Source organism: Apus apus, chromosome 20 (genome assembly GCF_020740795.1).
Source record: "Apus apus isolate bApuApu2 chromosome 20, bApuApu2.pri.cur, whole genome shotgun sequence".
In the NCBI taxonomy this organism is placed as follows: domain Eukaryota; kingdom Metazoa; phylum Chordata; class Aves; order Apodiformes; family Apodidae; genus Apus; species Apus apus.
The window spans coordinates 407,497-424,101 of NC_067301.1; the positions used below are offsets into that span (position 1 = coordinate 407,497).

The 16,605-nt window shown below is 49.7% G+C and overlaps 1 protein-coding gene across 7 annotated transcripts in view; it reads right to left on the reverse strand.

Annotated features, from left to right (window-relative positions):
- CAMTA1 (calmodulin binding transcription activator 1) overlaps positions 1-16,605 on the reverse strand; it is a 256,449-nt gene that overhangs the window by 234,349 nt on the left and 5,495 nt on the right. For 4 of the 7 annotated variants that reach the window (XM_051637661.1, XM_051637662.1, XM_051637663.1 and 1 more), the window contains exons 2-3: positions 11,620-11,710; positions 11,054-11,198 (exon numbers count right to left, since the gene is read on the reverse strand). The exons of 2 other annotated variants lie outside the window; for them this stretch is intronic. In XM_051637661.1, coding sequence (XP_051493621.1) covers positions 11,054-11,135 — 82 coding nt within the window. In that variant the 5' untranslated portion in view covers positions 11,136-11,198; positions 11,620-11,710. Of the gene's footprint in view, positions 1-6,756; positions 6,904-11,053; positions 11,199-11,619; positions 11,711-16,605 lie in introns of those variants that run through there. One more of the 7 variants, XM_051637660.1, reaches the window with a different exon arrangement.

Here is a 16,605-nt window from a genome sequence, read left to right on the forward strand (position 1 = left end):
AGCAAATCACACGAGTCTATGCCCTACCCCCACTCTCCAAACAATCACCCTCCCCCTCTTTTTTTTTTTCTTTAACTGACTCATAAATCTTCTGTGATCCAGGAGGTGAATTTAGATCTGTAGACCATTTAACTACCACAGTTTATCAACATAATGTATAATTGGAGAAAACAGACGTGGCTGAACGGGTGCTGATCAACTGGCGATTTGTAGACAGTTCTATACTGGAAATAAATACAGAGAATAAACCAATAAAATCACTAACACAGGTTTTATAAACCCATTATTACGGGGGAATAACTTGGTGTTGGCCATCTTCTTAACTACTTCACAAGATAGGTAAAAGGTGCTTAGATGTTACAAATAGGCATTTTAATATAAAACAAACAGCTAAAATCACAAAGCAATTATGAGCTATTTAAACGGAATGGGAAGGTGCCCAGTTAGCCACAGTGCCACTCACTAGGACCTCATAAATGCAGTTCGTAGGTGGGACCCACATGGACATGGCCTGGGCTACCCGAGGTCACAGCCTATGCTGCCCCACAGCCCACCTCTCCTCAGGGGAAAGTACCCAAGGGTGTGGGATTTCAGAGACCTCCGTGGGGATGAGGCCAAGACCCAAAGCAAAGCACTGACTCCACTGCCCTTCCTTTGGAGCTCTGCTGCTCAACCCGACTGGCTTTTCTGAAACTCGGCCCCTTGCAATAAACTGCTGTTCCAGTAACTCCCTTTTCTAAAAATGATACACAAAAATGAAAGTCAAGATGTCTATATTATTCCAAAGAAATTAATTGTTCTAACATATTCATATTTCCCACAACTTGAGTTGGCTCTGGTAGGTTCTGGGCTGTGGATGCAGGGGATGATGTGCCCTTGAAGTACTACATTCTTTCACCTCCTGACCTCTGGACATAGACAAAGCCAAAAAATCAAGTCTGGCAGAATTAATCACAAAGAATTCTCTCCAATCCAAACATCTGAAGGACTGGCAAGCAATTTCTCACAGTTAAACTTCATCCCTGGCATTTTCCATCAGTAAACAAGTAGCAGCATAAGCAAAACCAACAGCTTCTGGTCTGTTTTCTAGAAATATTTGGACGATTACAGCTGTAAATCTTTTGGCAACAAAAGCCAATTTCTAACTATCAATAGAGGATGGCTAAGATGAGATAAACAGGTCCAGCTCTCCAGCTACCTCAGCAGGGCTCCACTTGGATGCCAGCTCTGGGCTGGGACGCTGCCCAAGCACAGGTGTTCCTGACCCTTCCTGAAGGATGTGGCAGAGGGGGAGGTGAGGAAAGAGTGAACAGTGTGGGCAAAGGTAAAGGTGAAATAGGAGCAAGAGAGGACAACACAGAAAGCAGCACATCTGCAGCTGTGACTTCTGCCTGCCAATAAATGGGAGGAACCAGCAAAATCAAAGAGGATGAGGAGGAAGTCACAGGAATGGCAGCAGTATCAAGGACAACCAACAAAATAATTTTCCTCTAGTAAGTTATGGAAACTAGCCCAGTTTCTTGGAATGTTTGTGATAAATACCTTGCTGCCATGACAAACTCTACAAACCCCTGTGAAGAAACACAAATACCTAAAACTCTGCTGCAAATTACTGTCCCAGTTCTCCCCACAAACAACGTGCTATTTGTAAGTTACTTGTAAGTTATTTTATCCTTTTCACATAACAAAGATTCTTCATATTTTATAACTTTATTCAACAGAAACACAGTTACACAAATCTGCCAATGGTGCATTTTGGGGAGGAGATGACAGCACAATCCTTAATGAAAGCCAAGAAGCTCTGGTTTACACAATTAGCTATTTCTTTCCCATGCTGTATGTTTATCACTGTGCTCAGCACTTAGGAGTCTACTTCCCCAACCAATAAAAATGCCTACTCTATTTCACCGGGTCCTCTCTCCCCCTCCCACCTTAGCAGGCAGTTTCAAGCACCCTCCTAACCACAGAAGACAGGAGAATTGGCTTAAATTAAGGAGAAGCACAAAAGTAACTATTTCAAAAGCAATCTTTAGGAGCCCTAACAGTGCAGTCCCTTCAGCTTCTCCCTGCAGCTCCCCAGTGTGCTGCTCGTGCACGACTTTCAGTGTGTTGCTTTTAAGTATGACAAGTGCAATGGAATGATTAGAACATTGCTTGTTGTCACCAACAATTCATTTTAGATCTGTCATCAATTCCTTCATCCCTTGATTTTCACTAAAATTACATCATCAAATTCAACTGCAATGAAACTACGAATAGATGGATATTATTAGTCAAGCCTAGCAAAAATAAAACACTCATTTATACGTTCTCAATATCTGCACCTTCAGCATCACCTTGGGCAGAGGGCAGGTGCTGCACCCCAAAACACTGGGGTTAAGACAGACCCTCAGGGAGACTAGCCTTTCAAAGCCCATAGGGTCTAGGATAAGGTGAACACAACACAGGGCTGAAGGGGAGCAGGAAGCCATGGAAGATAGAACAGGAAGGTTTTTTTTGGGGGGGGGGGTGCGGGGAAGAAAAAACTCATCCATGTGTGGAAGAGGAGGCCAGGAAGCACTGAAGATGCAAGAAGCTGCTGGAAGCACTGCATGTTAATTGCCCAGCACTGTACACGCTCTACCAGCATCATCTCAATCCATGGACGGGTTTGGGTTTGCTGTGGTGGGTTTTTTTTTTCCTCTGCAGATACATTTGGTTTATGGAAGCAGGGACAGAAGGGACACTCAAAAAGGAAGGCCACATTCCAGCTCCCTCACCCGGACAGAGGGGTAGGATAGCTACTTCCCCTGCCTCTGATAACATACATCTTTCTAAGCAGGTCTTTAAAAGACTTAATGTTTGAGAAGAACCATTTGAAAAAATTATGAAAGTTTGCACCAACTCTTGGAAGACTGAATTTTAAAAACATTTGTTTTAACCTTACTGATAAATAATCCATTCACTGATTCCCAATAAAGGAAATGAAAACCAAGCTACAGCGTCTGTAGGAAACCTTCCTACAGAAGAAGCTTTAATAAATCACACAAATAAACCAAAAAACCTTTGAGCCAGTGTCTGGGAAAACGGTTAACAAGAGTTTGGAATTGGAAAAAAAACCTAGATCTTTAAACAAGCTCCATGCTTTACATCAGGCATCCTGTGTGCAAAAGGATCATAACACCAAAAGCACTCAGAAGAACTGACCTCACACACAGGTAGTTCCTGCTGTCTGGAAAAAGCAAATTGAGTCCACTCCCCAAAACTGCCCTGCTGGCTCACAGCCCTGAGAGGGCCTAGAAACTTCAGCCGACTGCAGCTCACCTCCACCTCTGACAACAGCAATTTTGGTAAAATCCCAACTGCTGAAATTTAGCAAAAATTCTGGGGCAACAAGCGGATGGAGCAAGTGTCAAATGCTGCCTCTGCACCGCAGCACAAAATCTAATCCATCACACTCACAAAAGCTCAAGTTTGTTTAAGTAATAGGACATTATGCAACACTTCCGCAAAGGGAAGTAAATATTTGCTGTTTAACAAACAAATCAAGACTGTTCTGTTATCAATAGGTAATCTGTCCAAACAGTCTCTCAGCATTCCAAAACATTTCAGTTCTAACTTGCTTATCAGTCAGTATCAACAACAAACCCAGCACAGCTGCCAAAATCCCGGCTGCCATCCTATGCTCATGTGGGAGAGACGGGGAGAAATCCCACCTCTTGCCCTTCCCACCTCCTGCCCCTGCCTCCATTACCAGACCTGAAATCCAACAACTGCACCTGCTCCAGCTGAGGGCAGCCAAGGCGCCCGGCTCCTGCCCCAGCCACACGGGTTACACACAGCGGCACTGCAGATACCTGTCCGTGAGGACACACAAAAACACAAATAAAGGCTCTAAGCACGTTCTTTCTATAATGAACTTTAAAAAAACCCTTGTATTTTTAATGTAAGAAAGGCCCCCTGCCCTGACCAAGTCTGGAACCCATCACTGCTGCCAAGATGGCCCCTGCAAGGGTCAGTCCTCCCGCCTCAGTCTAGGCACACAAAATGCAGCACAAACTACAAAGGCCACCAACCCTCTGCCACACAGATGGGGAGAGCTGCTCGCTCCATTCTGCCTAAGGAAACCAGAAAGAGGGAACTCACCCAAGTTTTCCAAGCCGTGGATATCTCCCCTGCAGCCAGGGACCAGAGATGCCAGACGCATTTCAAACCCTCACCTACCGCCGAGGTTTCCTTGCTGCCAGCTGGGCACGAGGAGCCCTGAGAGTGAAGGTCAGAGACCGGGCAGCTCTGCAGAGCTGTTCTTCACCAGGCTCGTTCCTGCTGCAGCACTTTGGGCGGATGGAGCAGGCTGCTCCCCAATAAAAGCAGAGCTTCATGCAACTAACCTGCTGGCTGCCATTTACATGTTTTTAAATATTAAAGCAACAAGACCCTGAAGCGACTCGCGTTCTCTCCTCCAGCACCTGCGCGTCTGGCGAAACACTCCTCTTGAATCACGCTTTAAAGCGATTCCCACTTAAGTTTCTGTCAGGCAGAGTTCAAGTTTAAGGAATGAATGGTTTATATCTTGCTTCCTTGAAAATACAGCACAGAACTAGGTCAGTGCAGGGAGCTGCTCCGTGTGCTTACTACAAGAACAACACAGGCTCCGAGTCGGCGCTCCCGGCTCCCATGGACACGCAGCCCAGCACCAGCTCCCACCACCCCCTGGGAGCACCACCGACGGGCTCTAGGGCTGGGCACCAGGGTCATGTCTCCAGCAGCTCACGCCCAGCACGACACTGCCAGAGCACATGCTGCTGTGGACCCACCTCCCCAGCAACAGCCCACAAAAACCAGTTACCAATAGGAAACACACGACAAAAGTTGCAATAAATAAGTGTAAAGGCTAAATTACCTTTCAAGTCAAGGAGCGCTTATCTGCTTGACTGTGAAGCCCTGGCCTCTCAGGCAGGAGTGTACTGAGACCTGGGCGTTACGCAGGGAAAATGTCACCATACGTGAGCACAGGAAACACAGAAAGAGAACCAAGCCTGAGTGTGCTTTGGTGACGATTCCTGCATCCACTGAAGAACTGAAACGTCACAATTTGAGCCCAGACTTGAGGCCAAATAAAGCCCAGATAACCACTAACGCTTCCCACGTACACCCGTGTTAACCAGTTGACGTTTTACTACTTTGGAGAAGCCAATAATTTACTTCAAGGCAAATGAGAAAAGCACCACAGGAAAGATGGAACTAATGAATTTGGAAGCATCAAGGAGATTAATAAAAGATGAACCTGACAACAGTCATCATCACCACTACTACCTAAAATTCCCACTTTTGCAGAGCATTCAGGGGGCTGGACAGGGCGCGGGCAGGAAACAGCCCGAAGGCGGCCGCGCTGAGAGAGGCTCTGGCTGCTGCGCTGCCCCAGACACCAAAGCATTCCGAGCAAAAATCCAGAAAAGGAGAGGGATCAACAACCCTGGTACCGTGAGAAGGGGTCTCCTGGTAAAGACTGCAAAGGGGTTACAAGCCAGGAGGTACATCTGTTACAGCGGGTATGGGAAAAATCCGCATTATCCAGAGGGACGGCAGATACATGAGGTGCCCAACTACAGACGGATCGATCCCACAGGCGTTAGTAACGTCTACCCGATCGTAGTTACACAACAGGGTAGTTGCAGGGTACAAACCCCCACACCCCCCTCCCGCACCGGTAAGATGGAGGCCCCGACACCGGTACCGGCGTTTCCACCCCGTGCCAAACCAGGCCGCAGACCCGTTAAAACACAAGTCGGAATGACGCCGTCCCGCCACGCGGTCCCCGGTGCTCCGGAGCCGGCAGGACTGGGGCCGGGGCCGCCGCCAGCGCTCCCCGCCAGCCTGCTCCGATAACTTCGGGAAAATAACACACAATATTAACCGCGACGCGAAAGGGCCCCCGCCCGCCGGCTGCCGCCTCCCCGGCCCCGCCGCCCCCCCGAGCTCGGGGCTCCCGCCGCGCGGCGGGGGGGGCGGCGGGCGGAGCAGCGCTTCCCCCTTGCGGACACGCGCACCCGGCTCCCCGCCGCGCCGGGAACTTCGAGCAGGACTTGGACGCCCCGGTTGCCCCCGGGGCGCCAGCGGGGGCGGCCGGGCCCTCCCCGCGCTCACCTGCGGGCCCGCCGCGCCGCTCTGCCCGCCCCAGCAGCGCCCGCCCCCGGCCCGCCCGCTGCCCGCCGCCGCGGAGGCCCCGGTGCAGCGGGGCCGCGGACGAGGCCACCCCGCTCCTGACGGGCGCGTGCCCGCGAGGCACGTGCGCCGCCACCGGCGGGAGAGCGGGGGCGGGGGAGCGGCGCGGCCAGGCACGGCCCGGCGCGGCGTGACCCCGGACGACGGCGCCGGGCCCAGGCCGACAGCGACGAGCGGCGGCCCAGAGCCCCGCGCCGCGCCCTGAGCCGGCCCCGCCGCCGCAGCCTCCATGTTGGCGGCGGGCGGGCACGTGCCGGCGGGAGGCGTGCCCGTCCCCGTGCCCCGGCCCGGCCGCCGCGGCCCCGGTGCCACGCGGCCTGCCCGCCGCACATGGCCTGCCCGCCGCCCCCCGGCCCGGCCTGGCCCCGCGGGGGCGCCCGGCGCCGCCAAACTTCGCGCCGCGCGGCCCGGCCTCCGCCGCCGCCCCGCGGCGGGGGCAGGGACGGTGGGCGACATGGCAGGCCCGGCGCGCCGGCGGCCCGGCGGTGGCGGCGGGCAGGCCCGGCCCGGCCCAGCGGCGCGGAGCAGGGTCCGGCCCGGCCGCGCTCTCACCTTCCGGCTTGTTTTCGGCAGCCATTTCCCCTCCGCGCGCCACATCCTCCTCCGCCTCCTCGCGACCGGGACCCAGGCGCGCGCCGCCTCCTCCCGCTGCCGCCGCCGCCGCCGCCGGGCCGGCCACCCCGCGCGCACGGCGCACCCCCCGCGCCGCCCATTGGGGGAGACGCCGCACTGACACCCGCGGCAGCCAATGGCGGCGGGCGGGGGGCGGGGGCTCGGAGGGGATGGGCGCGATGGACAGCGCGCTCCGCCAATGGGAGCGCGGCAACGCTTCAGTGACACGCGCCGCAGCCACTCAGCGGAGCTGCCGGGCAGGCGGGGGGCGGGGCGGGCGCGGGACTGACGGCCGCGGGGGCCGCTCAGGGAGGCGGCTGCGCGCGACTGACGCCCGCCCGAGCCAACCGCGCGGCGGAGGAAGCGGGACGAGCCCAATGACGCACGGCGCCACGGCCGCCGGCAGCCAATCAGGAGCGCCCTTCGGCAGAGTGACCGCGCGTGGGACCAATGGGTGGCCGGGCGGGCACACGGCCCCGCCCCCGGCCCCACCCATTGGCTGCAGGCCGCCCCTCCGGGCCCCGGAACCCTAAACAAAGCCGCCGATTGGCGCGGCCAGCGGCCCGTCCGCCAATCCCCGCGCGGCGGGGGCGGCCCCGCCCCGCCCGGTGTGGCTCGGGGGGGCGGCCCCGGCCTGTGCCCCTCGGGGCCCTCCCGGCGGGAGCGGCCGGGCTGGCGCGGCGGGCGGGTGCTGGGCCGAGCCGGGCCGGGCTGGGCTCCCCGCGGGGCGCTCTCTCCGCCGGCCTTTAATAGAAACGTAACGCTCCGCCGCTCTCGGGCTCCCCCGCAGCCCGCCGGGACCGCGGCACACCGACCGCGTCCGCACGGACACGGGCCGCTGCGGCCGGCCGGGAACGGGGCAGCTCCCTCCGCCACGGGCGGTCCCGGCAGGAGGCGCCGGGTGTGAATGACCCTGGGAAGCCGCGGTTTGCTCCGCAGGTCGCTCCCGCTGGGAGCCTGGCGCGAGCCGTTCTGTAGAGGAAAGCGGTGTCTGGGGACTCAGGGCTGTCATCGCCCTTGGGTCGCGTGTCCCCGCAGCCCCTGCCCAGCCGAGAGGCGCCCCAGCCCCCTTCCCAGCGCCAGGCACAGCCGCGCTGTTGCCCCAGCCTCAGCAGCAACACCGGCGCCACAAAGATGATTTCCCCCATTTTTTCAGCACTGCGGGAGAGCCCGCGGTGGGCAGCGGGCAGCCCAGGGCAGGCCGGGCACCTCTGCTGGAAACTGCTCTGTCCCATTACAAACCGCAGGTGCCTCGGAAGAGTGACACGTTCTTAGCCTGGCCGAGTTTTGTCTCCTCAAAGCCTGCACTCCTCTGGCACTTCTGCCTTCCCCGGCAGAGCTCCTGTAACTGGACCACGTCTAACGCCTGCACGATGCAAAGGGAGACTGGAGCAGCTGTTTCCTTTGATGTGTGTGACTAAACATGCAAAAAGGATATTTTCCCTTAGATCCTCAAGGGAGTGGAACTTCTTTAAAAAGACCTGTTGGCTTTCTGATTTTGCTAAGGACTGAAGCTGTTTCTGAACCAAGGCAACAGAGGAGTATGGTGTGATGGGTCTTCTAAGACAGGAAGAAAGGAAAATTCCTTTTTTCCTATTTTCAGCGGTTGCTAATCTCCTGGAGCGTGAAAGGCACATTGATGAAGAGGCTTCAGGATGACAGGCTCCCTCCCGATTGTCACAAAGCTAATCTAGTATACTGCATCCTATAAATACACAAATACGAATGCAGCTACAGGATCTGCTCAGATAATTGTTTCCTTCAGCCCTTCAAGATATGCTGAAAACTTCTAGTTGTCATGCTGGCAAAGAGCTATCATTCTTCACGAGTTCTAGGGAATTTGTCTCTCCTTGGATATCCTTCCAAGATGATCCATATGCTTAGCAGAGACATGAGGCAGCTGTAAGTTGTGTTTTTCACAGTTTGCACTGTGGCAAACCCAGAATCCTAGACTAAAGCAGGTATATTCCTGAGCTAAGTAATGGACATCTACTTCCTAGTGCAAATACCAGAGGTCTGGGTGACACCTCCCCAGGATGCAGAGGGCCAGCCAACCTTGTCTCATCCCCAGCACACCACATGGAGTGGCAGGTGCCAGTGCCAATCACCAATGGATAGACCTGCCTTGCTGTCTCTTCTGCAGCAAGGAATGAGCACTGAGTTAGCCAAGCAGCACAGCCTGCAGGGCCTTCAGAGCACCAGTGCCATCATCACCTGCCTCTCCTCTGAACCTGCTGATGTCCCAGCACATCGGTCTCCGCCCAAGGTTAAGGTCAGGCTGGTCCTCTGAAGAGGCTTGAGCTTCCACTTGGATATTCAGGCAAGACTAGGTAAGGAAAAGGAGGGGAGACAAATGCTGGGGCTAATGCCTCTTCTCTGAGTTACAGACATGCTCGGGCTGCTACCAAATACAGTCACATCAGAGCTGCTCGAGTCGGCTCTGCAGACAAGAGGGCTGGAATAAGCAGGAACCCAGGCTGCTCCTGAGGATGTAGATAGCAACTGTTGCCACAAACCACCTTTCCATTCTTTTGAGGGAGAGAGCACAAATATTGATTATGGTCATAGCCCTTGCTGCATTATTCACTTAGGTCCTCTGGAGAACGAATAACCATAAGGTGCTCCACATGGGGTTAGACCTTGAGATCACCCAGAAACATAATTAAATGCAACATCAGCCACATGTATGCACTAGAGTGTCCATCTCTCCCTTCTCTCCAAAGCTCAAGTAGTTCCTTATGTGCTTCTATGGCTCATTAGAGTAATGAGTCCAAGCAGCCTGACTGGCAAGGTTGTTGAGGACACCAGCTGCTTCTGCCCAGCCAGTGCAGTTTGGGAAGCAGGAACTTCCATGGAACTGATTGGTAACAGCCTCACTTCCAGAACCAATACAACCTACCTTGGCTCAAGGGCAGCATGCAGCCTGCTCTATCAGGTGTCTTCAGGAGCCCTGGCTGGCTGGGGTTACTAGGGTAGTGCATCAGCTCTGCTACATGTGGCTAATGAATTCATTCTCTTCCTCAACATTAGCTTTTCTACCAGGAGAAAAACACCCTAATAAAAATGAATCTTAAGATACCTGAAATTATGTCATTTTAACAGGAGCACATAGGTTACTACATCAATGTGATCTATGCAGTATTATGGATGCTATTTGGACATAAATTTTTCAAACATGCCAGCAAAGTCCCAAATACTTTCATTTAGTTCCTTGTGGAATAAAATAAGAAAGAAGCCGTTTTAATTGAAGTACTGCTGGTATCTTTCAAGTTTCCCAGCTCCCCACTGTTTAGAAAAAAAATCCAAGGTCTAAAATGGCTGTTCAGGCACAGAGGTGCTGAACCACAGGTGATTCTGTGCACATATGGCACAGGACACACACCGACTTGGTCTTACCTTTCTAGGAGCACAAACAAAGAGCTACCTCCAGCTGAGAAGCGGCAAGAAAGTAGAGGTGCCAGGAGTTCTTGCAGTCTGAATCATGAATAATTGTTATTGGCATACTAATAAAAGCTGCTGCTATTCTGATGTTGGGGTTTTTTTTGTTAAGAGGGAGGTGAAATATGAAGTTCTCTTTTAAAAAAGTCTTCATTGTCATTCCATGGCACAGGTCTGGCTTGGTTAATTGGGTTAATGTGATGATTTGACATGCTTAGTTATATGCAGAAGTAAAACTGTAAAGAACACATTCAAATATCCTGTTACGGATATTCAGCAAGTTATATATGCACTGTTGCTATGGCAAGCATCAAAAAGCAAACCAATTCAGACAGTTTTAATAGCTAAAACCACAATGTTGAAATCCCCTTTCTTTTGAATTGTTTGCACGAAGTTACTCCATGATTTAGAAGCAAGGAATGCCAAGTGTTTTTACAAAAATACTCTTAAAAGTGTGAATAGCGATCCTTTAAAAAACCCACTCACAATGCTAGAAATGAAATGGTGTTGCCCTTTCCTCTCTCCACTTACAGAATTAAAAGCTGTTTCTTCTAGGAAGAAACCCAAGACTTAACCAAGCCCATCTGTATGCATATGGGTTCCACTGCTGCTTCACAACACTTCACTGCATTTCTGAAGCGTAACTGCCAGTTCCCAAGTTCATCAAACCCAGGTAAATCTCCCAGAACATGAATTTCTTCAGGAAGGGTCTCCAGAGACCTATACTCTATTTAGGGCTCTGCCATCCAAATAACTTGCCCAGAAAGATGTGTGGAAGGTGAAGAAGAATGTACATTACCAGGAACTGAAGATACTGGGTTACACTCAGAATGGATGAAACTGCAGACTGCCCTAGCAGGAGCAGAACTCTCATCTTCCATGTGCTGGGGTTTGGATACATTCTTCTCCCTGTTCCTTCTGCAGTTCTGAGCCCTTTTATTTCCCTAAGAAATACAAATACTACATTCAAATAATCTCTAGTAAAATTCTGTTGGCTATAGGGAATTTGCACCAGACTAAGCTGAAGCCATTTTAATGGACCCTGGAGAAAAAATGGTTTTGCTGTGCAAAGCCTCAAAGTTTTTGTAGATATTTAGGCCAGTAGTATCAACACTAAACAGAGTATTTACCTGTCTGACCAAGAACAAGGGCAAAAAAGCTTTGTTCCTCTACACTGGCACAGACTCCAGAAGCACCAGTAAGTGGCTGCCTGGGGTGGGGCAGCAGTGCTGGAGCCCCATTTATTCTGCCACAATGTCAAACATCTTCAGAACACACCAATATGGGTTTTGCTCCCATCTTGCTGCAGCCAGCAATGCCAGGGAGCCCTGCAGCATGCTGCCTCTGCCACAACCCCATTGATACCTCCTCTGTTGTCCTCAGTCCTTTATTTCCCTGGGAGAACAGGCCAGGTTCTTTCTTCACTTTGGTTCATGCTCCACACATCCTGGCAGCACTAAGAAAAACACCATTATTTTGCTCTAATATACACCCATAAGCCAGTTAGAGGAGAAAAAACTGAAATATTAGGTAAATTAAAGCTTCCGACTAAGGGGATTTACCAGTAAGTCACCATAAAATTCAGATAATTTATTTTTTCAATTCTGCAGCAACTTTCTTCAATCCTTTTGGATTAACTTTTAGAAATTATGTCTCAAAAATTAAAGAAAATGTCTATTGACCATTATATCAAATTCTAATTTTAGCTAGAAAAAAATAATAATTAAGCTGTGATTTACTCTGCTAGTCAACTTATATTAACAATTTTCCCCCGCTTTTACATAATTCTGGCAAAATCAAATGATACATACAATGCTCATAAACGCTGGTCTAGATTTAGTAAAGACAATTTCCTACAGTATATTCAGGACATTCCTCCTTGCTTTCTGTTATAATAAGACAAGTTATTTACTTTAAGGAGGTAATATGATTGTCACCCATGGTAGCCTCAGCTATAATTTCTGTGCAGTTTTCAATGATGTACATGGAAGGCTCGTTTTAATTAATTTATTTTTTAAGCTGTCATCATCCTGTAACAAGCAGCACAGCCTGGCTGCTGCTCTCTGGGAAGGTTTTTCCCCACATCCTAACCCTTCTCCCCCATTAGTATGTAAACCTGCACTTATGACCCAAGCAGCAAGGGTGAGTCCCAGAAGCCAGCAGCAACACACCTGCTGTGCCCCACGTGGGTGCCCCGTGGCCCTGCTCTGGGCAGCAGGCGAACGCCCCCAGCTTGGAACTGGCCAGGAAATGCTGTCCAGGAAGGTGGCAGCGCCAGCTCTTTGAATCCCAGCCAAGAGCAGAAACCCATCCTGTAACCATCATTACTTGAGGAAAAGGCCCTTTTCCATAGTTGTCATTTTCCCCTCAACATGTACAAGATAGTGTAATTTTCAGGTTAGTTTGATGTCAGATCTCCAGTGACAGCCGAAACAAATAGTAACAGGAGAGAATGTTTAAGTCTAAGATCCCTAAAGGTGCTCTTCTAGATTTCTGTTCCTACTTTTAAACAAATACCTTTTCCAGCACACTTCACTCCTGAAATTGGACTGCTGTCTATATTAACTGAATAAATACAGATCTAGGAGCCAAACTTTAGTCACTGAGGTATGAAAACGTCAGCCTCAGGCACTGAAAACAGAAGGAGTAATGGAAGGTGAGGATGGAAGAACAAAAGGAGAACCAACAGAAGAGAAACTGATGATGCTAACAGGCAGAGGGTGTTCAAAGCCATGTAGATTTGGTATCTGGAAGTCAGAGGCAAAGCCAAAGCTAACTGAGCCAGCCTGCTCCAGAAGAACTTCTGGTGACAGCTCCACCCAGGCCCTGCCCTTTGCTCAAAGCCCTGTTCTGTTTTGCCCAAACCTTACCTAAACCTTAAAACAATTATTTCCCACTTGAACCCACAAGAGTTGCATGGAATTAGAAATACATACAAACAGTACATGCAGAAAATACACAGAAATAGCCAGAAAAATTGAGTTGGTTCCAGTTGTGAGTTCTTGACTTTCCCCTGAACTTCCTCCCCCAGAAGACTGAACAGCAATACTTTTTTCCCTGGAGTAAGTCACTTCCTACCCTACACTCTCAGTAGCACAGTGAAGATTGAGATGTAAAGGAGTAAAGGATGCAGAAGAACTCTATTATTCAACAACAATACAATTTGCTGCTGATCTTCAGTTGCTAAGACAGGCACATCAATTATTTATAGAACCCAGAGTGTTAAATATGAAGTATTTCAGCCTGGGACAGCATGAAGGTAAAACCAGGAACGTGATCCTGTCAGAACTGCAGAATTGTAGGCAAGGACACAATATCCCGACACAGATTACCCTTTTTATTGAACTATAAATTGAAAAAGGGCCTTATGAAGTGTCACTCTTGGTGTTAAGTGATAAGCATTCTCTTTTTTTGACAGTGTCAGTCTATATTTAATGTTTATCTAAAGGGCTATTTCTATCGGGGCAACAATGCACAGTATCTTCCAAACACCCACGTTAGCATAACCTCATCTAAATATTTACATTAAATCCACAACCTTCTCTTTATCCCTGCTTACCTCCACCATCAGCCTGTCACACTCCAAAACCCCTCAACTTGGCCACTCTGGTGGTGCTGAGCAGACCTTGCCACACAACACAGAGCAACACTCCAGCACTACCCAGATCAGATACCTCCTGCCAACTCACCTACAGCAACCACCAAATGCACCTTAAGGTAACTTCTACTGACTCCGTAGAGTAGGAGATGCATTCAAAAGTAGCAAGCACTCCTAAAGAAAGATTAATGCATAAAATTACTTCTCAGCTTGTAGGAGAACTATTAATATTGGAATGAGCTCTTACACTTGCAATTATGTTTTCCAACTTCCATCTCCAATTACACAGTAAAACCTATGACCTAGTGTTGCACAATGTCCATTTTCCTAACACCTTTTCCTGCTAAAAAAAATCCAAGCAGTAGACATTAATCCTTCTGTAGGATTACCAATTGATCAAAATCAAACCAGAAGTACAAACAGAAAACAGATTTTAAGTTGCAGAAATTAGTATGGGATCAGTGGAAGTGGGCAGTCACCTGGATGACAAACCTGAAGAGCACATTTCAGAGATGGCTCACGAGGCCTGCCTAGGGATTCCAGAGCAGATTAGGAGCAGTCTACAGACTGCACTTTCTTCTGCTGTATTCAGCATCAAGCCTGTACAGTTTAGGTGAAAGTCTGGGGGATGAAATTATGTGCCTGCCTCAAGCACCCATCACAATCCAGGCAATTATGTTTTGCATGAAGGATACAAAGGTCTAAGTGCAAGTAATGGAACAGGCCAGCACTGTGGGACACAATCCTGCCAGCACAGAGACTTCCCACTGCCCAGACTAACCACAAGGTTTCAGCTATGAAATCAGAATGGAAAGGCTTGCTTTTAACAAATGGCTGATCACTGTCTGTAATAGTCCCAGAATTTTGGAAATAAAGTATTTCCCACCTCATCTGGCCATTTGTTTGCTCAGAAAACATTCCACTTTCTCAAAAGGCCTGTGTGCACGTATCATCATCACTAGATTAAATGTACTGATGGGTCCAGGAATTACTCTATGCTAAATCAACTATTTCAAAGATGGAGGAACTCTAACTGCATCTCCTCTGCCTTGCCTCTGACATCAAGGGCGAGATCTTCAAATACAATGACTAAGAAATTTTGTCTGACAAACCACTTACAGAAAAGGAAAAAAAACGAACCTTGAAGATCAAAGTATACAAGTGAGTGATTCACCTTTCTCGTTGGCTTGCAAGACACAGGCTAAACATGACACAACATGAGGCGCTTTGAAAAGCTCCACCTGGATTTGATTAGGAGAATTTGCATCAAGTGGCAAAAGGAGGCCACACAACCTTGACCAACCGGATGCAACTCTCTCAGATAAGCATCCCCCTTTACCAGCTCAAGAGCTTTGTCTATCAGGCTGTGCCACCTGAGTCACTACCATCTCTCACCAACTGCAACAAGCTGAAGTGTTAGCAGGACAGCAAGGAAAACAGAACACACATTTGTGCTCCCCTGCAATTGAAACGTGAATGCTGACAAGGCTGGGTGGAAAAAACAAAAATCCACCAGCTAGTCTAGTAGGTCACTGTCTGTGTGCAGAGTCATAGAAAACAGCACATGCTGAAGAAAGAAGCAGCAGCGAGGAGCTGGCAATGTCCAGAGCACAACGCCCGCAGAGGTGATTCTGCTGATGCCAAACCTGGTCCCCATCTGAGCTTTCCAGCCCCTGCTGAGCCCAGAGCACGTGCCATGATGCTGGAGCTGGCAGGGGCAATGCTGAGCACAGTGTGGCCACTAGCCACCTTAAAGCAGCAGCACCACACAGCTCCCCAAGCTAACACTGAGTGGTGACTAGCACGACAACTTGCACTTGGTGCTCCCTGTCCCAGCCAGAGCTTGGTCCCCCAGGGCTGCAGCCCCAGTCCCGCTCCGAGCGGCGCTGGCAGCGCCCGGGCCCCAGCAGCGAGCAGGAGGAAGAGGGAACAGCCACAAGTCCTAGCTCTGGGGAACTGGCACAACCCTAAGGACACAGCTCCCTGCCAACACTGACTGCACTCCAATTTTAGCAGACTTACAGCTTTCCAGATTTGATGGTGAAGAACTTTGAAACTCGAAGAGCAAAGGAACTTTCCACCTGCGTTTACAGAAACAGTGGAATAACACCAACAGCCTGAACGTACATGTGCAGAAACAGGAGGAACAAAACCTTCAAATCTCTCAAAATATGGACTGACAACAGAAATGTGCTAATTCCTATTTTAAGTATGCCTGAATTCTGAACTCCGGTGTTATTAAAAATCATATAATTATAATATAATCTATTTTGACTCTATGGTAGCTTATGCAAGGTACGACCATGTCAAAACAACAATCTGTATTTCACGTGGTATTTACATGACATTTCAAACATGGTTCTGTTTCCCAAATTACTTAGGACAAATTACTAAAGGAGTCGAATCTGGTGGTGTTCCTCCTCTGTGATATCACGTGGCCTAAACATAACAAGGATTTTAGGACATCCTGTAGCAGCTCTTGTCATGGCAACAATGGGAAAGTATTTTACTGAACAGAGGCAAAATTAAACCATAGCATTGAACCCAAATAATATTCTCACTGACATAGTAGGAGAAGTCATTGACTTCTTTGAGAGCTACACTACTGGAGGTAAACTGGAGGCTGATTTTTGGACAAAGAAGAGCTGGTAGGGAATACTAGTTCACAGTTTTCAGCCACCAACACTGCATGAAATCCAGAGGGCTGTCCACAGAAAATGGTATCTGTAAATAATTCTTATATGTTTCTCATC